We start from the raw sequence: 25,417 nt of genomic DNA on the forward strand, positions 1-25,417 counted from the left end.
TGCGGCGGAGGGTGGGCGCGCCGGACGCCCCCCACCCCCCACCCCTGGCCGGGGCCGCCGGCGTCCGGGCCGCCGCTCGCGCCTCTCCGGGGCCCGCGCGGGGAAAGTTCCTGCAACTTCGCGGGGGAGGCGGCGGGCCGGGCCTGGGCCTGGAGCCGGCCTCCCCGCGGCCCCGCTGTCAGCGGCCCGGCCCGCGGCGCCCCAACTCCCCGGTCCCCCGGCCCCCGGGCCCGCTTTGTGCGCCGCGCGAGGGGCGCCTGCCCGCCCGGCCCCCGCCCCGGGCACAAAAGGGCGCGCGGCCGGCGGGCGGCGGCGGCGGCGGCGGCGGCGGCGGCGGGGGCCTGCGGCGGGCGGGCGCGCACCGGGCCGGGGGGCCGGGCGGGCCGGGGACCGGGGGCCGGGGCGCCGGGGGGCCGGGCCGGGCCCGCGGGCCGCGCGCTCACCTGCCGTGGAACCAGTCCTTGCAGGCGTCGCACTCGATCATGAAGCGGGTAACGTCGTAGGGGAGCCGGCACACGCAGTACACGGGCACCGTCGCCATGTTCGCGCGCCGCCCGCCCGCCCTCGGCCCGCGCTGCGCTCCGGGTCGGGGCCGGGCGGGCCGGGCGGGCCGGGCGGGGGGCCGCGCCGGGCCGGGGCCGGGACGGGGCCGGGGGCGCACGACAGCCCGCGCGCACCCGGCCGGCGCGTCCACACAAAGCGGGGCGCGCGGAGCAGGGCCGCGCCGGGAGCCGCCCGCCGGCCCCGGGGCGCAGGGCGCGAGTGTGCGCGGGGCCGGGCCGCGCGCGGGACACAAAAGGGAATGGACGCGCGGGGGCGGCGGGCGGGGAGCCGCGGCCCCACCGAAGGGACCCCCGGCCGCCGAGCGGCCTCTACGTCAGCGCCCCGGGTGGCGCCGCCTCCGCCCGCCGGCCTGGGCCGCCGCTCCCGCCGAGGGAAGGCGGGCCGGGGACCGCGGGGAGAAGGTGGGCCTGGGGGGTTCCCTCCTGGGGAGGAGGAGGGCCGGTGGGATCTGTCGGGGAGAAGGTGGGCCGGGGGACTCCTCTGGGGGAGTAGGAGAGCCGGAGGGACCCTGCCGGGGAAACGGTGGGCCGGGGGACCCCTCTGGGGGAAGAGCAGTGGGGGATACCTGCCAGGGAAACAGTTGATCAGTGGACCCCTCTGGGGTAAGAGGAGGGCGGGGAGACCTGCCGTGAGAAGGTGGGTCAGGGGACCCCTCCTGGAGAGAAGGTGGGCCGGGGGAATCTCTCCGGGGGAGGAAGAGGCTTGGGGAGACTTCTCTGGGGGAGAGGAGGGCAGGGGGACCTGCCGGGGATGTGGGCCGGGAGACCCCTCCAGGAGAAAAGATGGGCCTGGGGACCCCTCCGAGGGAGGGGGGAGTACCTGCTGGGGAAACAGTGAGCCGGGGGACCCCTCTGGGGGAAGAGGAGGGTGGGGGGACCTGCCGGGGAGAAGGTGGGCCAAGGGACCCCTCCTGGAGAGAAGGTGGGCCAGGGTGAAGGAGGGCAAAGGGACCCCTCTGGGGGAGAAGGTAGGCTGGGGATCACTCTGGGGGAGAAGGTGGGCAGGAGGACCCTCCAGGGAAAAGGTGGGAGCCTCTGGGTGAAGGCAGGCCTGGCTTCCTCTGAGAAGGTGGTCAGGGACCCCCACCAGCAGAGGGACAGGGGGCAGCTGGGGTTTCCTCTTGTTTCTTCCTTCCTGCTCCCTTTCCCCCTGATTCCTGGGAACAGCTAGCCCTCCCACACAGGATCCTTGACTCTTCTGTTGCTGAGCCCCTAGAGGACAGATTTCTGGGGAGCCAGGAGCACCCTGGCACAGGTCAGCTCTGTAAAGGGAGTGATTACCTAGAATTTGAGCCCCCTCCCCTCCTCCCCCAAGGAGCCCCCAGGCCTCCAGTCCAAGCCAGGATTATGGAGCCCTGCTGGTGGCCTCAGGACAGCAGGGGCTGGAGGGATGGGCCAGAAGTGCCACTGCCTTGCTCTGGGCCCTGCAGCCTCACCTGAGTGGTCAGGGTCTGTGGTGCGTGGGGGAAGGGCCAGCTCTGAGGGCTCCTTCCTCCCCGCCTTCTGGAAGCCAACCCTCTCCTGCCCGCTCCCAGCTGCATCCATGTGCTGTGGAGTGAGGAGTGAGGGGCCAGGGGCCAGTAGGTGTTCCCTCCCCTGAGCCTCCTCCTGGGGGATGCTGGCCACCTCAAGCACAGAATGCCAGACTGGAGGGAAAGCCAGGTGCAGGCCCCTCGCAGCAGCACCCCCGACAGGTGCCCAGCTGAGGCCTGCAGCCCCTCAGGGCACCTGGCCCACGTGCCAGCAGTTCATCCTCCCTCCTCTGGAGGCCAACCTGCTGCGCCAGCTGCCCCCTGGCCTCCCGCCCCGGCAGGTGCGCCCGCCTTGGCAGGGAGGCGCCAGCCAGAAGAAGCTGGGGGAGGGGAGAGGGACAAGGTCACTCTGCCACTGCCCCCACCTCACTAAGCTCGACCTCAAGTCCTTCCCACCTGAACTGCAGTGGTTGCCCTTCCCCTCCGGGGTCCTTCCTCCTGGAGATGGTGCGGAGGGCTCTGGGAAGCACTGTCCCCCACCAACACCCTGGTGTGGGTCAGTTCAGATGAGCGGTGCCCGGCCTGCAAGTCCGGCTGGCCTGGGCCCTGCTGAGTGACCGCCCCCTACAGCAGTACTGGGACGCTCAAACCCGCAGTGTCCACCTCCACCCACTTGTGGTCCAGTGTGGTCAGAAGCTTCTGGGGGCCACTGTGGTGCAGGGCCTCACCCGACACTTCCCCGTCCTTGTCTGCGAGGACAGTAGTTACCAGTGTGTGTCAAGCACTGACCAGGTGCCATGCCCTGTGCTTGGTTCCCCACAGACTCCAGCAGTGCCTGGGACGTGCTCAGCATCAGCTCTAGGCGGCGACCACTGCACCGTCCGCACTTGCAGGGACACTTCGGCACTGCTGCTCCACAGACAGGTATACAGGACCAATGGGAGTCCTGGGGAGGGGGGGACTCCTGCCATTCTCCAGAAAACGCAGGCTGGAAGCAGTGAAATGCCTCCCAGAGGAGGCAGCTGGCTGACCAGGGGGAGGAGTGGGCTGGGAGCCCAGACTCCCCCGGGCGCCTGGCCATCCTGCCCTCCTGGTCTGTACGTGTCCACGGCCTCTGCGTGTGTCCGCAGAGATGCTTTCCTGTTACTCCAGGCTGTTCGGACGCTGTGGGCCAACTCCAGACGAAAGTAAGGGCCCATGTGGGTGCCAAATGCTCCTTTGTTGGGCTTCCCCATTCTCACCCCCCAGAAAGCCCTCCTTTTCTGAGTCCTCACTCACTGCGCTGAGCGCCTGCTGTGTTCGCAGTTTGGTAGCAGTCCCATCTCCTGTGCAGCTCCTTTTGCTGTCAAGGGGGACAGTGACACACGCCCCACAGTGCCCTGGGGACCCAGGCCTGGAGCAGGCCAGGTCACACAGGGAGGGGGAGCACAAGGGGCTGGACCCAAGGCCCCAGGAAGCAGGGGCAGTGGCCTTGAAATGAGGTGTCCCCCAAGCTCTGGCCCTTTCACATGGTCTGCTCTTTGCCTCCACGCCCACCGAGTCCACCCCACTCCTGAGTCTGTGTATAAGCATCAAGACCACCACCCACCCGAGTGGCCAGGGATGCTGCTGGGGTAAGAGGATGGGCTCCCCAGAAGCATGCCCCCCCACCCTCCACCCGGCTGCCCCAAGGAAGCACAGCCACAGCATGCACCCCGCATCCCCCAGCCAGTCCCAAGCGTGAGACACGTATTATTCACCTTATTGCCCAATGGAAAAACAGCACGTTCCAGGCCCTGCTGATTCACTCCCTCTCGACAAAATATACTGAACGCTAGCGCAGCCTTTTCTTTTAATTGTGGTAACATACACAAGATGAAACGTACCATTTTGACCATTTCTGAGTGTACGGTTATGTGGCATGAAGTAAGTTCACACTGTTTGCAGCCGCCATCATGCACCTCCGCCAAGTTTTTCACTGTCCCACCAGTAAACACTAACCCCCATCACTACTCCCCCCGGCCCAGGCACCCACCAGCTACTTCCTGTCTCTATGAACTTGACCACTGTAGGGACCTCAGATAAGTAAGTGGAATCCTACAGTATTTGCCTTCTTGTGACTGGCTTACTTCACCTGGCATCATGTCTTCGAGGTTCATCCATGTTGTAACATGTGAGAGTTCCCTTCCTTTTTAAGACTATTATTTCATTGTGTTTATGATCCATGTTTGATTTCTCCATTCATTGTTGAAGGACACTTGGGTTGTTCCCACGTTTTGGATGTTGTGAATAATGTTGCTATGAATGTGGGTGTGCAAATATCTGTTCATGTCCCTGCTTTTACTTCTTTTGTGTGTATACCCAGAAGTGAGATTGGTGAATCATATGATAATTCTATTTTTAACATTTTTAAGAACATGCCATTTTCCACAGCTGCTGCACCATTTTATATTCCCACCAACAGTGCACAAGTGTCCCAATTTCTCCACATCCTCGCCAACACTTGTTATTTTCTGTATGTATGTGTGTGTGTGTGTGTACATGTGTTGATTATAGCTGTCCTAAAGTAGATGAAGTGATATCTCATTGTGGGGTTTTTTTTTTTTTTGAAGTAAAAATTCTTAATTTCTCAATGTATAGTTCAATATGCTAGTTTTTGATGGCAAAAATTTGGTTCCACTGAAACTCTGATCACTGTGGTTTTGATCTGCATTTCCCTAATGACTGATGATGTTGGGGATCTTCTCATGAGTTTATTGGCCATCTGTACATCTTCTTTGGATAAATGTCTATTTGAGCCCTTTCCTTATTTTGATTTGGGTTGGGTTTTCTTGTTGTTGAATTATAGGAGTTCTTTATATATTCTGGATACTAATCTCTTATCAGATTGGTGATTTGCAAATGTTCTCACATGCTGTCAGTTGTCCTTGCACTCCATGATGATGTACTCTGATGCACAGACGGTTGTAATTTTGAAGAAGTCAGGTTCATCTATTTTGTTTTCTTTTGTTGCCCTTGCATTTTGATGTCACATCCAAAAAACCATTGCCAAATCCAATGTCATGAAGATTTCATCCTGTGTTTCCTCCTAAGATTTTTATAGGTTTAGGTTTAGGCTTTTGATCCATTTTAAGTTAATTTTTGAGTTGAGGTAAGGGTCAATGTCATGCTTTTGCAGGTGGACATGGAGTCTTCCCAGCACCATTTGTTGAAAGCACTGTCCTTTCCTCATTGAGTGATCATGGCACCCTTGTCAAAATCATTTGACCATGTGGGCAAGGGGTTATTTCTGGGCTTCTTATTGTCTTTCATTGGTCTGTATGTCTAACCTTATACCATACTGTGTTGGTTTCTGTAGCTTTGTAGTAAGTTTCAGAATCAGGAAGGGTGAAACTCGAAATTTGCACTTCTTTTTCAGGACTGTTTTGGTTCTTCCAGGCCTCTTAACACTCTTCATGAATTTGAGAACTGGCTTCTCCACTTCTGCAAAAGGGACTATGATAATTTTGACAGGGATTTCATTGAATCTGTAGATCATTTTGGGTAGTACTGCCATCTTAATATTAATATTCTGATCCATGAACATGGGATATTTCCACTTATTTGTCTTAATTGCTTTCAGCAATGTCTTACAGTTTTCAGCATACAAGTCTTTTATCTCCTTGGTTAAACTTACCCCTAGGTTTTTGGGTTTTTTTAATGTTATTGTAAATGGAATTGTGTTCCTGATTTCCTTTTGAGATTGTTTATTTTTAGTGTTTGGAAACAAAACTAATTTTTTAGTGTTTATTTAGTTATCCTGCAACTTTACAGGATTAGTTTTATAACTTTGAATTTACTAGTTCTAACAGTATTTTGTGGAATCTTTAGAGTTCCTAAGTCTTTTTGATTTTACATAATATCTTGCTATCTATGAACAGAGATAATTTTACTTCTTCCTAATTTGGATGCTATTTGCTTGTTTACGCAGGTATGTCTGGTTGCTCCTGCTAGAACTTCCAATACTGTGTTGAGTAGAAGTGGTGAAAGTGGCAGTGGCATCTTTCTCCTTTCTGATCTCAGGGGAAAAGTTGTTTTGGGTTTTGTGCATGTGTTTGTGATATATATTTTTTTTAATCTTTTCACCATTAAGTATGTTTGCTTTGGGCTTTTCATCTGTGGCATTTACTATGCTGAAAAAGTTTCTATTTCTAATTTCTTGAATTTTGAGACAGGGAGTGTGCATGCAAGTGGAGGAGGTGCGAAGAGAGAAGGCAGAGAGAGAATCCCAAGCAGGCTGTGCCCTGCCAGCACAGAGCCAGACTTGGGGCTCATACTTACCATCTGTGAGATCATGGCCTGGGCTGAAATCAAGAACCAGATGCTTAACTTACTGAACCACCCAGGTGCCCCCCTATGGAGGATTTTTATCATGAAAACATGTTGAATTTTATCAAATGCTTTTTCTGCATCAGTTGAGATGATCCTGTGGGTTTTTCCCCCTTTGTTGGTGTGATGTCTCACCCTGATTGATTTTCAGACCAAACCATCCTTGCATTTCAGGAACAAACTCCATTTCATCAAGGTGTAGAATCTTTTTAACACGCTGGTGAATTTAGTTTCCTGGAATTTTGCTGAGAATTTTGCATCAAGGTTCATGAGGGATACTGTTTTGTAGTTTTCCTTTGTTGTTGTTGTTGTTTTTTTTTTTTTATGTAGGCTCCACACCTAATGTGGGGCTCAAATTCATGACCCTGAGATCAAAAGTCACATGTTCTACCAACTGAGCCAGCCAGGTCCCCCTGTTTTGTAGTCTTCTTGTAGAGTCTTTGTCTGGCTTTGGTATCAGGGCAATGATGGCTTCAGGGAGTGTCAGGAAGCATTCCCTCCTCTTCAACATTTGGGAAGAATTTAAGGATTGCTGTTAATTTTTCCCTAAATGTGTGGTAAAATTCACCAGCCATCTGGTCATGGGCTTTTCTTTTTGGGAGGCTTTTGATTATTGACTCACTCTCTGTAATAATTACAGGTATATTAAGATGTCCTGTTTCTTTGTAATTCAGTTTGGGCAGGTTGCGGGTTGTGTGTGTGTGGGTTTGTCCACTTCATCTAGGTTGTCCAATGTGTTGGTGCACAACTAGTGTAGGTTTTAAAGCTGTGAACCAGGTAGACGCGTCCCACCTTCCAGGAGTTCATATGGCAGAGATGACAGACAGGAGATACTACTTCAAGGCTGGATGTGTGCATCCAGCAATCTGGTGAATGTCAAGAGAGTTCTAAGAGGAGGCCCTTGGGAGACCTGATCCAGAACCCAGTGAAATGAACAGTGACCCATGGGAACTTTGGGAGCCTTCTGGGTTTTTCTGATAGCTATGAGAGTGCCCTTCTGTTGACTATCGTGAGGATGGCCCTGTGATGTTTTGAAGCAATGAGTTTATAGACCAAAGCCCCTCTGCCAAATAACCATATAATTTACATTAAGGGTGCTATTAACAAAACACCAGAACAAGACAAGACAAACGGGCCACTCTGGGAAAACCAACACCAAGGTAACACTTATATAACCCATGCTGGGGTCAGTCATGTCTGAAGAGATGGATATGCACAATGGCCAGGAGTGGACATGGTGTGACGAGGTCTGGGAGGTCTGCTCCTGTGCCTCCAGCTGTTTGCCACATGAGCTGCTGGTGCCTTCTGGGCACACCAGGCCAAGGCCATCCCAGACACCACCCTGAAGTGGCTAGAGCTCTGCCTGAGTAATTTCCAACCAGCCCCCAGGTGGCCCCTCATGGAGTCTCCAAGACCTCACCTGCACAGTCCAGCCCACAGCACTGGGTGAAGCACCTAGTACAGAGCCTGCTTTGGCCCATCTGTGGGTCCGTGAGGCCCCTGCCGCCCCCCCGCCGGCTGTGGTAGGGACGGGAGCGGAGGCCCAGCAGCCAAGGGTCCTGGGGCTGGAGGGAAGCAACCTGTGCAGAGCTCACTCTGCCAGGTGAGGGTAAGCAGTAAAGGGGAAAGGACAGTAAACAGGCATTCTCCAAAGAATCAGCGGGAGAATAAGATCGCTGGAGGTGAGAACCGCTCCTGCAGGGAGCGCATCAGGAAGGAGCTCGAGTCCTCATGCCTGCCCACAGGCCTGGGAGGAGACAGATGACAAGGTGGGATGCCCATTTTCCTGTGACACTGGCCCAATGCTGAGGGTTAAGCCACCTTCCAGGGGCCAACAGCACCCTTCTCCCCTGGTTGGTGGGTTCTCTCTATACACTGCTTCCTGAGCCCAGCCTCGCCCTGCAGACCCCCGTCCCCCCAGTCCCCTCCCTGTTTTATTTCCCGTGTTCTTACCTGATACGGCCTTGCTTGTACACACCTGTCCTGCGCCCCGAAACGTGAATAGGCGCGGCCCCTGCGGCCCTGAACGGCAGGTGCGCGGGGTTCATCCGCGCTAGGCCGGCGGGGGCACAAGGACCAGGTGTGAACAGGTGTGTCCGTATGCGTACATCACTAGGGGTTTTCTGTCCTTTCTGTGCACCGGCAGTGTTTGAAACTCTACAATGGACATACTACGTTTGAAACACACGAGATCCGTAAGAGCTCTTTCACAAAAGAAAACAAAAAACGGTGAACCAGAATGCTCGACCAGCGGCGGGGTGAGCGACGCGGACCGCCGCGGGGCGTGGACGGTGCGCTCGCACTGCCAGCGCAGGTGGAGAGGAGGCCGGAAGGGCTCACTGCTCCGCCCCGAGCTGTCCCAAGCACAAGCCGGAAGCACTCACGGCCCCGCCCCGCGCACAAGCCGGAAGCGGGCCGCGGCCCCGCCCCGTTCTAAGCACAGGCCGGAAACGGCCCCGCCTCTCGCACAAGCCGGAAGCGTCTACGACCCTTTCCCGAACCGCGCAGAATCCGGAAGCCCTCACGGCACCGCTCTGCGCCGTCCAGCGCACAGGCCGGAAGCAACTCGCGGCCCCGCCCCGCACAGAAGCCGGAAGCGTACACGTCCTTTTCCCGCCCCGCGCAGAGGCCGGAAGCGCTCACGGCCCGCCCCAACCCGCCTGAAGCTGGGGCCGGAAACAGTGGCGGCTGTGTCCCTCCCCTTGTATAGACCGGAAGCGCCCAGCTCCTCAGACTGGGGAGGTGGATTTCTGTCCCGTTTCTCTGAGCCCCGCGGCGGGGCTTGTCCCCATTGCTGCCGGCGGTGCGACCCTAGGGACGCCACAGCTGCGGGCGGTCAGAGTCGTGTGGCCCCCGCAGGGTCGGCCCTGGAGGGTGGTGGGCCCAAGGGCGCGAGGTGCACACGGAGAAAACCACAATGAAGGGTGGGTCTGGTCAGTAGGGACAGTAATACACGTGCTTCTATCGGGATCTGGTGCGTTTCTTCCTTGGGCTTCTTTCTCCACGTTCAGTCCCGCTTCCCAGCATGGGGACGAGGATGACAGCGCGAGTCCCTTCGGGCTGGAGACCGTAACCCCCTTGCAGAACAGTTTTGAACTGCACTCACTCTAGCGAGCTCTCAGGCAGCTGTTGAGCTTTTTAATTATGTAAGTCCACTCTCCCACTGCCCCTCGCCCCCGACACACGCGTGGACTCAAAGTCAGGATCCCCAGACCTCGTCCTCGCACCGAGAAGGCCTGGTGCCTGCGGTAGCGGTCCCAACTTGAATTAAGTCTCCGTAACATCTGTTGCTACAAGAAATTTAAAAGCGACACCGTACTTTATACTAAAAGAATAAAGATTTTTATTAAGCATTGTAAGTTGCATTCAATAGCCTTCGATACACCACGCCACAACCCACCTACAATCAGTCAGACCCAACAGCAGTTCATTCTTGCACAATCCATGAGTTAGGGCAGAACTCCCTTCAACTTACAGTAAGATCCTACTCAGGTCTTGCGGGCAGGGATTGGGGAATTACATCTCATTTCTGATCACTAATGTGTGATGAAGAGCATCAGGAGAATTATATGAAAACGAATAAGAAGTGATTCTGATTTCAAAGTACATTGTTTGGAAACATTAACAAAAACATCAAAATGATATAAGTATACCTGCTTCTACTAAATTCTTGATGGGAAAGTTCTCAAGAACAAGCAATTTGTTTCCTGCTACAGAAGGGGGGGTTGTTTTTTTTGTTTTTTTTTTTTTTAAGATCAAAGGGATTTTTTTTTTTGTTTTTCACAGAATTTCATATTTTGCTAATATGAAGGCATAAAACAGCAACAAAGAACAATAATGCATACAGCAGTGAATACACCAGGGTAATGTTGATATTTGAAACAGCTAGATAATTTTGGGGGGGTTTTAGAATAAATGCAACAGAGGTCAATAATCACAAAATTTTAAGGTTAGAGCAAGATCAGTCAGTGACTAAACAGAGTTAACATCTTTTATAGGACTATTACTGATTATTAGCATTTTGTTTTGCAAATGGGCACGTACTGGTAAGAATGGAAGGACAATAACATGCATAATATTAACTACACACTTTAAAAATTATGAACCATGCAGAAGGTTAGCTCAAGTAGTAGCACTAATGGTCTACATCCGATTCAAAACCACATAGTTCATTGATCACAGATGCATGGTATTAAGTCACGAAAAGTTTCAGAACACATTGTGTTGATTTTGAAAGGTCATTTGCATCTTCTATGATTTCAACTTTATCTCCATTTAACTTGCTTGTAAAGTAAGTATGATGTACTGCATATTTAAAATCAGCAGAACGGCAATATTACTCTATAATTTTTTAGTTTTGATAGTTGCAATTTTTTTTTAACACAAAAGAACCACATCAACAGTGATGAGATTTAAGTAAGAAAGAAAAACCGTGGTGTGCCTTATTTCTTTCATAATCATAAAATCAAAGCCTTAGACAAAGCTTCCTTGTGAACAGTAATGCAAAATCAAAGATAATGGCATACATATGGTGCCAAATGCTAAAAATGATATTTTAAGCTATATATACTTAAAGACTGCCAAAATTTGTTTTCTTTATAGTTCAAGAAACACAACTATAGGCTTTTGTCATAACCAGTTTAAACTTTGTGTGTACTTCATTTTAAGTGTGGGAGTCAAATGCTCTTCATTTTCTTTCTCTCTTTTTGTTTTATTGTAGCATTTTGACTACAACTGGTTAAAACTAAAAATGTGTTGTTTAAATCTCTGATATCAAAGAGGGATCCGAATTTCCAAAGTCCTCATTTTTCTCTTACGGAAAGGAAAAAATGTACATAACTGTAGGCTCTCTTTCTCTCCAGATATTCCTGAATCCTACCCTTCCAGCATCCTTCACCCTCTATAAAAAATAAGTTTACTCTTCTTTCTTTAAGACAGCAGCCTCCAGAGCATCAGCTCTGCGGCAAGCACTGTCTGTACTTAGTGCATTTAAGTGAGGATTTGTATTGCACGTCTTAGAGTCATTGTTCAAGGCACTTTCCGAGTGGCTGGGGGCCCTGGCATCGCCCGCGCTCCCGTTCATCTGGGGAGCAGGCTTCTCCTCAGCCACCGCTCCGTTTTCAGCCAGGGACCCATCTGAAGACACGGCAGACGACTTGGATTCCCCGGATCTTGACTTCAGTTCTTTGGCCACTTCTTCTGCTGAAGCAGCATAAGGAGGCTTGCCCTGGTCAAAATCAAGGATAACAAGCAATAAGGCAGCTGTGATACACAGTGGGAGAAGGGACGCCTATGGAGGCCTGTGCTTCAGGTTCAACAGCACAGTACACTGCATGGGTGTGTTCCTCACGCTTTCTACTCTCTGCTCTATACCTTCTCTTAATCCTCTGTGGTCTGTACAGTCCGTTACTCTGCACTCTCTATACCTCTATACGCTCCAGTCTGTATTTTTCACAACCTGTGTATATACCTTATAGGCTATATACTGTATATATTTGATAGTCTGTATTCTCTCTGTACTCCACACTTGAATCTACATTCTCTGTAATCTGTGTAATATATATTCTCTCTCTCTCTCTATAGTATCACCTATGCCCTCTATAGTCTATAGTTTGCATCATCTACATACTCTAGTGTATACATTCTAACCTCTATACTGTCTACACTCTATACTTTCCACAGTCTATGTACAGTCCACATACTCTCCACAGTCTGTGTACTCTGTACTCTGGTCTGTACTCTCCATAGTCCACAGTCTACATACTCTCTATGATCTGTGTACTCTGTACTCTCATCTATACTCTCGTAGTCCATAGTCTACATACTTTCTACGCCCCATACTCTCTATGGTCTGTGTACTCTAGTCTGTACTCTCTGTAATCCAGAGTCTACATACTCTCTAGGCCCCATGCTCTCCACAGTCTGTGTACTCTGTACTATGGTCTATACCCTCCGTGGTCCAGTCTATATACTCTCTATGCCCCATACTCTCTACGGTCTGTGTACTCTGTACTCTCGCCTATACTCTCCGGAGTCCACAGTCTACATACTCTCTATACTCCTTACTCTCTATGGTCTGTGTACTCTATACTCTCCATAACCTGAACAGTCTACATATTCTCTATGGTCTGTGTGCTCTAGTCTATACTCTCTGTAGTTCACACGGTCTATCTACTCTCTATAATCTGTTTATTCTGTACTCTAGTCTATACTCTATACTCTAACACACTCTGTTTTGCTTCTGACTGACCTGCAGCTGGCAAAAGCTGGTCTCAGCAGGTTCGTCCTGGGGCCCCTTCCCTCCACTTCTCTGTAGTTAATATCCTGACCTTGCAGTAGACCCCACTTGAAGAGGTCTACCTAATCCTTCTGGACAGCACCAAGTCATCTATGCTAACACCGCTCCTCGATACGTCCTCTCTGAAATTACAAACCACCATCCTCACTACGTGTCCACCAACAACTTACACATCCACCTGTCGCGGGCAGTGGGAGGCCCATTTCTACTGGAAAATGGAAGCAAACCTAAGTCCTCTCTGGACAACCCAACAAGAAACAAGTCTAAGCTGATAATCGCCAGGTGTGTTTGTGACCTATCTCTTCTGAACAGGTCTCCCTGCTCCTCTTAACAAACTTAAAAGTAATTCTAGAAAAAATGAACTTTTGGAGTGAAAGACAAGACCTCTCGGTAAGAGACGAGGAAGACCGCCCGAGATCTTTCAGCTGTTTACATCTTAGACCGTGGGTTTCTCAGCCTGGCACCTCGACATTGTAGACCTGGTAATTCTGTCACGGGCCGTCTTGTGTGTTGCAGAGTGGTGGGCATCGCTGGCCTCTCCCCAGAAGACACCAGAAGCACTTGCACACTGAGCTATGATGATCAACAATGTCCCCAAACAAAGCCAATGGCCCTTGGGGCCAACATCCCAGGGCTGAGAACCACTGCTGGAGGCGGACTCAGTGCTGAAGGAAACCTTAACGGTCTTACCCTTATGTGGTCATTTTTCAGTGAAGAAACTGAGACCCAGAACAGGAAAGCTGCCTTTCAACCCCAGATGGCAGGGTGTCGGGTGCCTCTAGTCCTCCCTGCTGAGAACCAGGGTTTTTGCCTGGTTACAAATAAAGGCCCTCTCTGCTCAGCCAAGTGGGGCTGGAGATATGTGTTACCCTCGCCCTGGGGATGCCTTGTCTCACACCAGTGGTCCCTGCGTTTGTTCCCCTCTGGGCTCCATTCCCACAGGTCTTCTCACTTCGGTGCTCAATCCCAGAGTTCGGAAATATGCATGTAAACCCTCCCCCAAGTCAACACTACTGCCATTTTCTTGGAATCCTGAGAAAAATTAAAATACATAAGAGGACAAAGCAGGGGGAAATAACACTGAAGATTTCAAGTACTTGCTCAGACCTCTAAGCCCTCAGTCTCGGAGGGAAAAGCCCACCGGCCGCTACGCAAAACGCCTGGAGCAGGAGGATCTCCAGGGTGCCAACACAAAAAAGTAACTCAGAATTGTTTTTCTGAGGATACACAAGGACCCAGGAATTCATTCCCAGGTATGTACCCAAGAGGAATGAAAACATATGTCCACACAAACACCTGAACACAACCACTGTAGTTAACAATACTCTGTTGCATATCTACAAGTTGCTGACAGATCTCAAAGGTTGTCGTCACAAGAAAATAAGTTTTTGTAACCATTTGAGGAGATGCATGTTAACGAGACTTCCCGTGGTGATCATCTTGCAATGCATACAAATACAAATCACTATGCTGCACCCAGAACTAACATGATGGTATATATTGATTACATCTCAGTAAAGCTGGAGGAAAACCCAAACCTATGTATGTATGTTCACAGCAGCATTACTCATAACCAAAAACGTGCAAACCACCTGAATGCCCAGCAACTGGTAAATGGATAAAGTGAGCCTCGCCCTCAGTGGAGCCCTCACAGCAATCACGAGGACCCAAGGGCTGGTGGCGCCACGACAGGTGCGCATACATGACAGGCACAGAGCAAGTCCATACACAGCAAAACAGATCCGTGGCCGCCGGGGGCTGGGACGTGGCTGCAACTGAGTAAGGGGTTTCTTCTTGGGTGATGAACGTTCTGGAATTGGCAGTGCCCCTGCATGACAGTGAGGACAGGCCGCACTGTACTTTCTAAGCAGGTGAGCTGCATAGTAGGTGAGTCCTATCTCCAAAGAAGAAGACATCAAAGGGAGTCAAGAATGTGCCAAACACTGGCGACAGACACAAGACTAGCTCAACAGGAACCACCAGAGACGAAATCAAAGCAAGGGAGAACAACAGAAATGAAAACCCAGTAATTCAAGAAAAGCTTCTGATGTAAGACAAGATATGAAACCGTGTTCAGAAAGAACACGTTGTGTGCTGAGTGCACCGGCCCAGAATGACCAGCAGCGGGGTGCATCATGAAACCTTGGCAGAGAAACAAAAACAATTTGGGCATTTAGGCCAAAACGGCGAATGTCTTCTGAGGGAAAGACAATTCAATTATTAGCGGTCTTTGACACGAAGCTTATGACAGAAGAAAATGACAATATACGTGAGACGCATGAGAAGGAGGTATGAGCCACCACTTTCAACTGTTAGGAAAGCAAAGTGCTTCTGAACGTCCCCTGGTTTCTGTGAGGTCCTGCCTGTGGAGTCCCCTGAGGAGAGCCTGGAGGGACAAGGCCGGCGGGCAGGGGACGCGGGTCCACAGAGGCCAGGCCAATGAGGCGTGGGTGGGGCGGTGGGTGGAGGCTGCACGCTGGGACAATGCAGCAGATAACCGCACAGCTACTGTCACAACGAGAGCTGGGGGGAGAAAAGGGTGAGTTTGTCAACACCGTGACTGCCCGTGGACAAAGCCAAGGGCCAGCCAGGGGCACTCTGACTCTAACTTAACGAGCCCCGGTTCTCAGGGTGGAAGATAATAGACATGGACACGAACAGTAAAGTTTAAATCAAATTCCTGAAGTCTTCAATTTGATTCAGAAGAGTCGCTATAAATTCTTGAGATAAAAACAGCGGCATCCACATGCATATTCCCCTGTGCGTGTGGTACACAAGAGTGTGCAGCAGCACAAGCATGTGCGGGTCTGAGTGCCTGGTGCACGCGAGTACACGTATCTCCTCTAGCCCTGTTCACAGAGAAGCCCAGAAACAGTGATTCAGCATGAGGAAAGGACATGTAGATGTAACATCAGAGATGTAAGTAAAAGCCCTCAGTTTAAATTGGAAACGTCAGTGTGAATTTATGAGGATTTTATCTTTAAAGAAAAAGACGATAAAAAGCTCGCATGTCGTGTGTTCATGCATGAAGACCAGGACTGCATGTCCAGGTCTGTGCTCAGAGAACACTAGGAACAGTCACTGGCCCTCCAGCACTCAGGGTGCCCAGACGGTGGTTTTCAAATGCCATTTCCCACTAAAGAGACCAAGGAATCGAGAGAAATGTGGTGGTTCTGCTGGGCCGGGCGATGCCCAGAGAGAAAGCCACCGCAGACCAGAGGCCACGCAACGGGCCTGTGGCCAAGGGCAGCAAGGTATCTGTCCTGCAAGCACTGTAATACTCAGGTACCAAATGGGAGCCAATGGGAAGCGTCTCTTTATAAAAACACCCCAATAAATAACGAAAAAGAAATGATGCAACAAGACTATCTTCCTTTGGCAATCTCCAGCGAATGAATGGATCCAGCCTGTGACACATTGAAGGGTCCCAATGTGCAGAAGCAGACACTCGTGCCCCTGACAAAAGCACGCAGTGCTTGTCCACCTTGTCCACCTTGTCCACCTCAGTCCTGCCACAGGCGCAGACCGGTGCAGAGTCTGACTCAGTGCCCAGACCCACTACCAGGATGCAAGAAAGACAAGGTCAGGTCATAGGGGGGCAGCCCGCTCAGCACACGCTCGGCAAGATGCAGAAAGTCTGGGCGCTTGGGCGCAAAAGGCAGTGTTGTCTGTCCTTCCACACACAAAGCAAAGGAGACAGGCATGGGGGAGGGGAGCCAGTGGACTCAGGGACTTTAAAGATGCAGCAAAATAAAAGAAGGTGAGCTCCCCATGGGAACAAGAAAGAGGCCAGGCCACCCAGTTGTCTTGTGTGGTTCCGGTGTCTGTGTTTTACGTGAAAGGTCCCCTTAATCAGTAGGGGTGATGGCTCCACGAGGGGCTGTCTGTACAGGATGGGCTCCGGGCTGGAGCACAGCACGGGTGCATTCCCCCCCCGACCTTATAAACCCGTTCAGAGGCTGAGTGCCTTCAGCTTAAAAGGGCTCAGAAGGCAGAGGAAGGTCAAGGTGAGCCGAGCACATGCCCCATCCTGGGGCATGCTGCACTGCAGAGGGGGCTGCCCTTGTACCTGACTCACTAGATGCATTTCATCAACACAGAAGTTCCCAAGGTGGTGAGATCACCTGGTAAAGGCAGGCCAATACATTTCCACACGTGGGCTACTAATGTGGGAGCCAAGGGAGAGCTGGAACATTTGCATGCACAGCACGGGAAGAAATGCACACTTTGATGAAACATCAAACACAGCAGTAAGGCTGCCTGGCATTTCTAAAAGATCCTTCTCAAGGGGAAATTCATCAGGATCCATGTCCCAACATGGTCTATCCAAAGTGGGAGGAAACTCCAGCTCGGTCATGAAGATGGGTACGTGATTTTGTCTCCTCACAGGCTCAGCCTTTCAGCGAAGTGCTAGTCAAGACAGTCCAGGAGGAGAAAAAGACGTCAGTTTTCTTCTTAAATCCTGACTGCTATTTACCTAAATAACATTTTAGAATATAACTGCCGCTAAAAGCCCCAGAATACTCCCCGGGCAGCAGTGACCAGGAGACCATACTCTTCAGCACCCACGACGCCGGCCACCGTGGGCTGAGGAGTCACAGCCGGAGAGCAAGTGGCGCCACCGCTGCGTCTGCCTTGCGCTCGACAGCTACAGAGAGGCCCCGGCAGACCTTTCTGGACGCAGGCACTGAGCCACCAGCCCGGAGTGAGGCGCCGCTGCCCCATGGATTACCTGAATCACACCCTGGTTTTTATAGCCTCTGCCGTAGTACCGTCCGCCTCTTCCAAACGTTCTGATCACCGGGGTGGAAATAACTCCCCTCGGACGCCTGAACGGATAAAAGAGGACAAAAGCACACAGGCTTGAATCTGTTGAGGCAGCTGGAACATTTAAAACGATGCCGATCCCACGCTGTAGAAAGCACCGGTCTATTAAATAAATCATGGTCACATTGTGGACTTATTTCAAGATTCCAAGAAATCAATCTTAGTTTTTTGGTCCCTATCCAGTGCATTCAATTTGAAAAATAATATACTTCAAAATGCTACTTTTTTAAATATTAAAAAATTGTTAATTGAATGTGTGGGTAACTATTTAATAATGGCTTAGTTACATAATGCTATATACAATGGAATCCTACATAACCACAATAACATTGAGGAATATATCTAATGAAGAAAAAATGTTTCTAATAAACTCATGACTAAAATAAGTTAAGAGGCTATTTTCTAATTAACACAAACATGTTTTCACTGTTCAGAACTTACCCTCTTGCTGGTCCTCCAACAGAAACTACCTGTAGGGGGAAAGGCCCGCGGCCCCCACGGCCCCGTCTGCTCCCAGCCCAGTGGCCAACCACGGTGCCGGCTATTTCTAGCTTCCCTCCCTGAGAAGGTATAGGTTGGATTCCTGCACGAAAAATAGACAAAATACATCTTGACAATCAGAGAATTAAAAACAGCAAAAAGAAAACAAGCGAGCAATTTGTTTTCATTGTGGTTTATATTTCATACAAAGCCCCCTTCTCTGAAGTTTTGTGAAGACTTCTTATTTATTACATAGAGTATCTATGTACATATTGTTTATGGGTTTTAACTGTTGTTGAAAATACACCTGAAAGTCAGACAGAAGTGTTGGCCACTCAGAGAACCCACAACAGCTGATCTGAGTTTAAAATGCAAAATGTGCAAGGCTTTCTGGCTGAAACAGTTCAATAAAGCGTGGCCACTGGGCGCTCACAGCCGGCCTCCTCCCCTACCAACATGGATACCTGCAAACTCCATGTTTTCTCTTTGGGGAACTGCTTCCAAGTTTCCTGCCTTAACCAAACATTACAGAAGTTAACCAGTAAATGTGGCTGTTATTTCTTATTGTTAAATTAAATTAAATTAAATTAAATTAAATTAAATTAAATCCGTGCGGTCACCAACACCACTGTATCAGTAACTTCTATTAACCACCAACAGCCTGCATATTCTAAGGATTTCTGACTTAACTAAGAAAATTCTCATATATGTAACTGATAGCAAAACTTCTGATAAAACCCAAACAGAACAGAACCTCAAGCTTCCTATCTTCTGGCAGATGGAATGGATTATAATTAAGTCTCCATCATCCAGGTGTTCACCATGACCATTCTAGCTGCCAGACAGCGCTGCCCAACATCCAAATCTACAAGCCTTACATTCCTAGTAGCCACAATGAAATACAAAAACAGATAAAATAGGTTTTGATAATTTGTTTTATTTAACCCAATGTATCCAAAATAGTATTATTTCAACATGTAATCAATATAAAAACTACTAATTAGATATTTTGCAATCTTTTTTCCATATTAGATCTAAAACTGGGCGTGTATTTTATAGCAAGGTCAAGTGCTCAAGAGCCACAGTGGCCGGTGGCTACTACACTGGACAGAGCAGAGCTGAGCTCCAGACACAATCTGGGGGAAGTTACAAAGCAGTTCCTCTGGTCATTTCAGCCTACAAAACCACTTCTGACCCTACAATGTCTATAGCCACCACCCTACCCATAGGTTTATCCCAACTGCACGCTGACGTGGGTGTCCAGGCAAGGGGTGCAGGGAGCGGAAGCCGGTGGTGAAGCGGAGAGCAGGCGTCACTGCACGCTGCATGGCGTGGGCAGGAAGAAAAGCGCCCCGGAAGCTGCAAGAGCCAGTGGGAGGCAGGACAGGGCATGCGGGGCCGGTGCAGGGGGAGACGGCCCCAGAGCCCCTCCGGGGGCTGCGCCAGCCTGTGCATCTTACTGCTGCAAAAGAGGTCTCCCGCCAACCCCAAGGAACAGAGCTGGAAGAACATTCCTGGGAAGGGGAGAAAGCCTGTGTACCCTAAAGTCACTCACAAATGTATCTGAACAGCCCTGTGGTGTGGACCTGATTGATGGCCACGTCTGGCTCTGCGGTCCCGAAACACAGGACGTGTGACGAAACTACAAGTCACAGGCTTTAATTACAGCAAAATCACACGACATTATTTCAAAACTAAACGTTAAGGCTTTTTTCTCCCTTGTAAAACCAACACGTACAAGAAGAGAAGCAAAGGGAATTTAAAATAAGCTCATTTATGTATGTGTTATTAGATCTTTCTCAAAAACGTTGCCTACGAAACAAGCTGCGGTCAGTTTCCAAGCCAGGAACTGCTATGGCCTCAGGACCTCCGCCGTCGGGGAAGGAGCCCGCCAACGAGCCCTGTAGGGCAGCCTGCTCCTTCGGGGAGGCGGCGCTGGGGCCGGGCTCAAGGGCTGCGTGGACACCCGCCCGTCCCACTGGAAGGCAGAGACCTGGGGGCGGCCGGGGCCGGGACGGGCCTGGCGGGGAGGACGCGGAGGGGGGCCAGGCGGGGCGGCGAAGCTCTAGGAGAAGGCGTGCTGGCATAATTACCGCCCTGCGACTTGCTAGTCCTGCTGCTGTCCCCGCCTGAGAAGGCTCCGCAGTGTCCCGCTGCTGTTGCCACTCGGAAGGCACGGTAAGCGCCTGTCGCTACAGTGTCCCCATAGGGGCCTCCAAAGCCACAGACTCCTGTGGGACCCGGGTGGAGAGAGACGGAGAAGCCGTGAGGAGCAGGTTCTAGGGGAGCCACCGGTGGGCCTCTGGGCAGAACGACCCCATCTCCTTCACCTGCTGTTCCCATACCATCGGCTGCCGGGGCGGGGGGAGGGGCCTCCCAGCCCCTGCTGTCCACACTGGAGCGCGTCTGAACCATCCCTGGGGGCAGGGGGTGGCCTTAGTGGAGAGGCCTCCTCTGACCCCACAGGTGAGCAAACCGTAAACCACAAACACAAGCGGAGTTTTCAGCTGTGCCGACCAATCGTAAAATCCAGTCTCTGCAACAGCCTTCGTATTTCCCTCTCTCCCTTACCCGCATCTCTTCGGGGATCTGCGTTTGTCTATGGTGAGGAGCTGATACTGCAAACTTCGTCATGAGCCTGACCATGAACGAGGTCCCAGCACAGCATGACACGGCGCATCCGTCCCCACCACCCCACGGTCCCTCCCGACATCGCCTGTGCACTCACCTGCAAAGCCCCGCCCACGGCCCTGAGCCGGGGGGACCGGCCCGAAGTGCCGGGGGTACACGGAGGCAGGGTAGAAAGGCAGCGCCGTGGGCGGCGGAAAGGGAAGCGGGTGGCTCTGCCGGGAGAGGTTCAGCCCTTCCAGAATGCTCTGCCGCATCTTCTCCACCTTGGCGGCTTGCTCGGCCTGCAAGTCAAGCACCGGCACGTGAAAACTCGGTTCACAGAGTTTTGCTCGAATCGAAATGGACAGGAAAGAAGTGAGACCCACCAGCTGCCAGGATGCATGTGCTCTTTTCCCGTGAGTCAGTCACGGTCTGTGCAGCCACACTGGGTGCGGTCGGCAAGCACACCGAAAATGCAATCAACGAACACATACCGCCGCTTCCGTTACATCATTCCCACAGACGCAACATCGACTTAAGCCACAGCTTTCAGCCGATCTCCAGGTGAGGACCATTCGCTACCGAAGGTACTAACTGAAAGAGTGGTTTTGGTTCTGGAAGCCAACAGCTGAGCCCAGAGAGGTCCCACTGCAGCGCAGACAATGCCCACCGACCGAGCACTCGGCCAGCTGTGTGCCCCGTGCGGCAGAGAGGGCGCCAAGGCCCAGCGACCGTGCTGACAGGGGGCGGGAGGCTGCCTGAGGGGACCACATCACAGTGAACAACATCGCTCCCAAGGATGCGGACAACACAGCTAGTGGGCATCAGATCCACTGTGAAAGAGCCTGTACGACATTCACCTGCAGTGTCTTTTGTTAATAAATACATAAATTCAAGTAGCAACACCGATCCTTAACCAGAGAATCTGAAAACCTGCTCACCCCACAAATCTGTGCTTATGCCGAGCCTGACCCGAGAGTCACGGCAGCTCGGGCAGAACGTGCCGTCAGAAGCCTGAGGCGACTGCAAGAGAACAAGACGGTCTGATGGTGGACCGCACCTTCTGCTCAGACCAGGACTTCCAACTAATGCGCTCAGTCCTCGCTATTCCTGACTCCACGTCTGTGGACCCAGCTGCTTGCTGAAATGTGCTTGTAACCCACAATCGTGCCCGAGGCCTCACGCAGAGGGGGCACCGCTTGTTTCAGACTTTACGCTGGAAACAAGTGTCCTGTTCACCATCCACTTAGTGCCACAGTTTTCACGTTTCTGTGGGTGATTCTGTTTGAAATGGGCCAAGCACAGTGCCGAGTGCTGGCTCATGTCCCTAAGTGCCAGGTCGTGAGATGTGCCCTGTGGAGACACCGCGTGTATCCCATGTGCTTTGTTTGGGCTGTTCCAGCGCTGCTGACCACACGTATAAGGTGGGTAATTTAACAATACAATATGTATTCATCAAGAGGACTTTCAACAGAAACACACATTAAACAAGGAAGCGTACTGAGTGGCTGACAAAGATGTGGCCGGGGCCGGCAGGAACCCAGGCCTGTAGGTCCTCCCAGGAGCGAGGCCCAGGCGAGTGCAGCACATCACATGCGCGCCTGCAACCTGCGCAGACAGCCCAGCTCACCAGCCTGCAAACGCTCCTCCCATCCCGCCGAGGTGGCCGGAGGCTTCTCCCCACCCACCAACCCCCCGCTGGCCGGCGTTCCCGAGACTGACCTGACCATCACAGAGGTCGATGAGCGGGGTCTTTTCCCGGCTGGCTTTGAGGAGTTTGGACTGGAAGAGCTTCCCATCAAAATACATCCAAGGGCAGCAGTGCTCCCAGGGCACCGGCTGGCCACACGCGTCGTTTGCAAACAGGGCCATGTCCACACCACTCATGAAGAGAGCCGACAGCTGAATGCCTCGGGGGTCGAGGTTCTCAATCTTTAAGTGGAAAAGAATGATTTCTATGGAGTAAGAACACCGCAGAACCTGATTCTCACCATTTCTGACTACAGCTCTCCACGGTTAGCGTGGACACCCCTCCACCAAACGCTCCCTACGCACACCTGCTATTTCCTTACAGCGACCTAGCACTATCTGAACACAGAGACTTTTTATGTTATTTAACAGATTTAAATTTTAGAGACTGTTTTATAAACATACTGAAGTATTTCAATTTGGAATTCGTAAAGCATCATAGGAGCGTAAAGTAATACTATATTGAAGTTGACATGAGAAAGTAACAGATTATTAATAGTCTCCTTAGCAGTTAGGAAGTCCACTATCCACTTATGAAAATAAGTTACCCTTCAGATTCTACACGCTGGTAATGTATGAACAAAAAGACTGTAACAAGCAACATTCCGTTAAGATTCTGCATTTTTTCAAGCATATTAAAAATTACTCAGCATAATTCCATTCTAAAACCTGTACTTCATGTTTACAGTATTTCATGTTAATGTTTTAGGTAGCAACTCATTAATGAGACTGTCAAATGCTTCAGGAGAAATGGATAGCTTATAAATGGAAGAACACAACAACAAAAACACGGTATCTGGACCATGCAGACTATCTCTCCTGCCCCCTCCTTCATGGCGCTGCACCTCCCTGCGCGCACGGCCCTGGCTCCTAGCACCTGACACGCAGGGCGAGGAACACTGACAGATACAGTCAACTCTTGATTGTCTGTCTGTGAAGGACCTCGTTTGTGGATTATCCAGAAGGCAGTTTCAACTGCCAGCGTTCTGTCTTCCCACCTTTCACGCTTATTTTCTAAGGCGAGGGTATCTCAAGAACACAGACCCTACGGGGTATCACCCTAAGCAATGCCTAAATGTGGCAGGTACGCCGGCTTTTCATTAACAAGAAAAAAGGTCATTCCCATGCCCGACACTGAGGAATTTCTGACTATCTGCTGTTTTGTGCTCAGGGGCCACCATTCCCCACAATCCGCTAATGCTGTGTTTTCCAACCTTGGTTTTTTGGATTTTCAGTCAATGTAGTTCAGAACCTTCCAAACCTGGAGAAGCCCATCCATACCCCCGGCCCCGCCTGCCGCCCGGCCCCATTTGGCCCCTGCTTCTCCAGAGCCTGAGCCTCGCTGGGAAGGACAGTGCACTCGGCTGAGGGCAGGCAGGGCTGGGTGATGGGGCTGCATGCATTTTATATTTATGAGCAGAAAGTGGGGAAAGAGAAAATCAAAATGGAGAAAGAATTCACTTGAAGTGGAAACTCCCTTCTCCGAGAGCCTCAAGGCAGAAAGAGGGAGCTTCTCCTCCCTGAAAGCTGACACTGTTGGGAAAGTGGCCCCGACACACATGGGGCGAGGGGATACCAGGGGTGGCATGGAGGCCACTCCGCCACCCAGTGTTGTCCTGCAGCCCAGCAAGCACCTTCTAGGGAAGCCCAGGAAGCACAGTGCTGTTGTCAGTGCTTGGTCCCCAGAGGTGGCCATGTGGACACGCCGACCCTCAATGCAGCAGACAGAGTCCCCGCCGCCCAGGCGGGCGGGCCGGGGGCGGAGGTACCCAGGTTAGGACGAGCGCGCTCCCAGTGAGCCGACAGGGGGCACGGGGAAGTCTGCCTCAGCCATGCACACACATCTGTTTATTCTAACTGGACTTGCCATCAGCGAAGGAACTGTTTGCATGGGTTTCAAAAATGAATATCCTATCGCTTAGTAATGGCAACTACCATTAATTTCACAGAAAAAGTTCTCAAAATAAAAGCTATTTAAATAATGTACATAAAATCTCAACTCTGCCATGCAGATCTTGGCTTATCCAAAAAGCTTTCTAAATCACTTCACATAGTGTTTTATGTGTCTTTCCTACATGTTAATTACACAAATAATACTAAGTAATATCTACAGGGGACTTAACACAGACTTGGACTTGTCAGGTACACTCTGCACATTTCCACACACATTATCTCACTGATGTCTCAGCAACTGTATGACACAGGTACTGCTCCTCGTACTCCGTGTCACAGATGGAGAAAGAGTCACAGAAAGCTCAATGCCATTAAACTGTTAACTAGCAGCACCAGAATCTGAATGCCTGATCACAGACATGGCTACAATATTCACGGTCCAATCTCATTCTCTTCTACACAGGAAGATAAAATTATCAGCATTATCCAAAGCTCCTCAACTAAAGAAAAGTACAGTTTTCTGACTTTATAGGAAGTACAAACTGGAACTTAATCTCTGCCCAATGAGCTTCAGAACCACTCCAGCGAGGGTGCACTGCCCGCCGTGTCACTGCTGGACTGCAGACCCCTCCTCTGATCGGCCATGTTTACTTGCACCTGCCCTAACTCTTTCCGGGGCCACAGGGGCCTGATACCGTCTTACAGCCCCTCCCCCTCCACCTTTTATATTCTGCACTCAGTCAGTGAAACTGTGAGAAGAACTGAAAGCAACTACAAGGATGTCAAGAGCAAGGGAGAAAGAAACTGGACAAATATGAAGACTGTACAAAAGTCCTTCTCACCCTCTCCCCGCCCTCCTCCAAACATTGCTCATCTACCTTCGTCACTACATCCATGCTCAGAACCTAGGAGAAGCGCCTAAAAAATACACCAGGGAAAACGTGAGGAAAACATGTGGATCCCTGTCACGGGTCTGTGAGGAGCCACATAGAACACGCACCTGTTCACGGTCACGGCAGGCAGAGCACGCACAGACAAGACAGCACTCTTACAAAGTCAGTCTAAATTAAAACTTTCAACACCTTTCCCCACCGAATCTCCCAATCAGAAAAGCCAACGAGAGGCCAAACTGTCAGAACTGGGTCTTTTTCTTTTCTTCTCCTCTTTATTTTCAAAGC

At 51.2% G+C, this 25,417-nt stretch overlaps 3 protein-coding genes across 17 annotated transcripts in view; 1 reads left to right on the forward strand and 2 right to left on the reverse strand.

Annotated features, from left to right (window-relative positions):
• PHF2 (PHD finger protein 2) overlaps positions 1-8,579 on the reverse strand; it is an 82,934-nt gene extending 74,355 nt beyond the window's left edge. Inside the window, exon 1 of one of the 2 annotated variants that reach the window (XM_053205417.1) lies at positions 8,336-8,579. In XM_053205417.1, coding sequence (XP_053061392.1) covers positions 8,336-8,430 — 95 coding nt within the window. In that variant the 5' untranslated portion in view covers positions 8,431-8,579. Of the gene's footprint in view, positions 1-443; positions 578-8,335 lie in introns of those variants that run through there. The other variant, XM_053205416.1, reaches the window with a different exon arrangement.
• LOC128312266 (myosin IC heavy chain-like) lies at positions 376-20,085 on the forward strand. 13 transcript variants are annotated; one of them, XR_008291357.1, is made up of 4 exons: positions 376-491; positions 2,858-2,959; positions 8,128-8,239; positions 8,529-9,737. XR_008291357.1 is itself a non-coding variant. In XM_053205419.1 (4 exons), exons 1-4 carry the CDS (start codon positions 540-542, stop codon positions 8,561-8,563), a joined length of 675 nt encoding a protein of 224 aa, XP_053061394.1. In that variant the 3' UTR covers positions 8,564-9,737. The 13 variants fall into 13 exon arrangements, 4 of the variants coding, with proteins under 4 accessions (XP_053061394.1, XP_053061395.1, XP_053061396.1 ...); XM_053205419.1 differs by lacking the exon at positions 376-491 and adding an exon at positions 540-965; XR_008291355.1 differs by lacking the exon at positions 376-491 and adding an exon at positions 986-1,455 and having other exon boundaries at positions 1,486-2,959.
• Positions 9,702-25,417, reverse strand: part of FAM120A (family with sequence similarity 120A) — a 95,781-nt gene continuing 80,065 nt past the window's right edge. The window contains exons 13-18 of one of the 2 annotated variants that reach the window (XM_027041252.2): positions 22,320-22,529; positions 20,716-20,899; positions 20,081-20,218; positions 17,949-18,090; positions 17,413-17,509; positions 9,702-11,609 (exon numbers count right to left, since the gene is read on the reverse strand). In XM_027041252.2, coding sequence (XP_026897053.1) covers positions 11,298-11,609; positions 17,413-17,509; positions 17,949-18,090; positions 20,081-20,218; positions 20,716-20,899; positions 22,320-22,529 — 1,083 coding nt within the window. In that variant the 3' untranslated portion in view covers positions 9,702-11,297. The remainder of the gene's footprint in view (positions 11,610-17,412; positions 17,510-17,948; positions 18,091-20,080; positions 20,219-20,715; positions 20,900-22,319; positions 22,530-25,417) is intronic. The other variant, XM_027041253.2, reaches the window with a different exon arrangement.

The sequence above is a fragment of the Acinonyx jubatus genome, chromosome D4, assembly GCF_027475565.1.
Source record: "Acinonyx jubatus isolate Ajub_Pintada_27869175 chromosome D4, VMU_Ajub_asm_v1.0, whole genome shotgun sequence".
NCBI lineage: Eukaryota > Metazoa > Chordata > Mammalia > Carnivora > Felidae > Acinonyx > Acinonyx jubatus.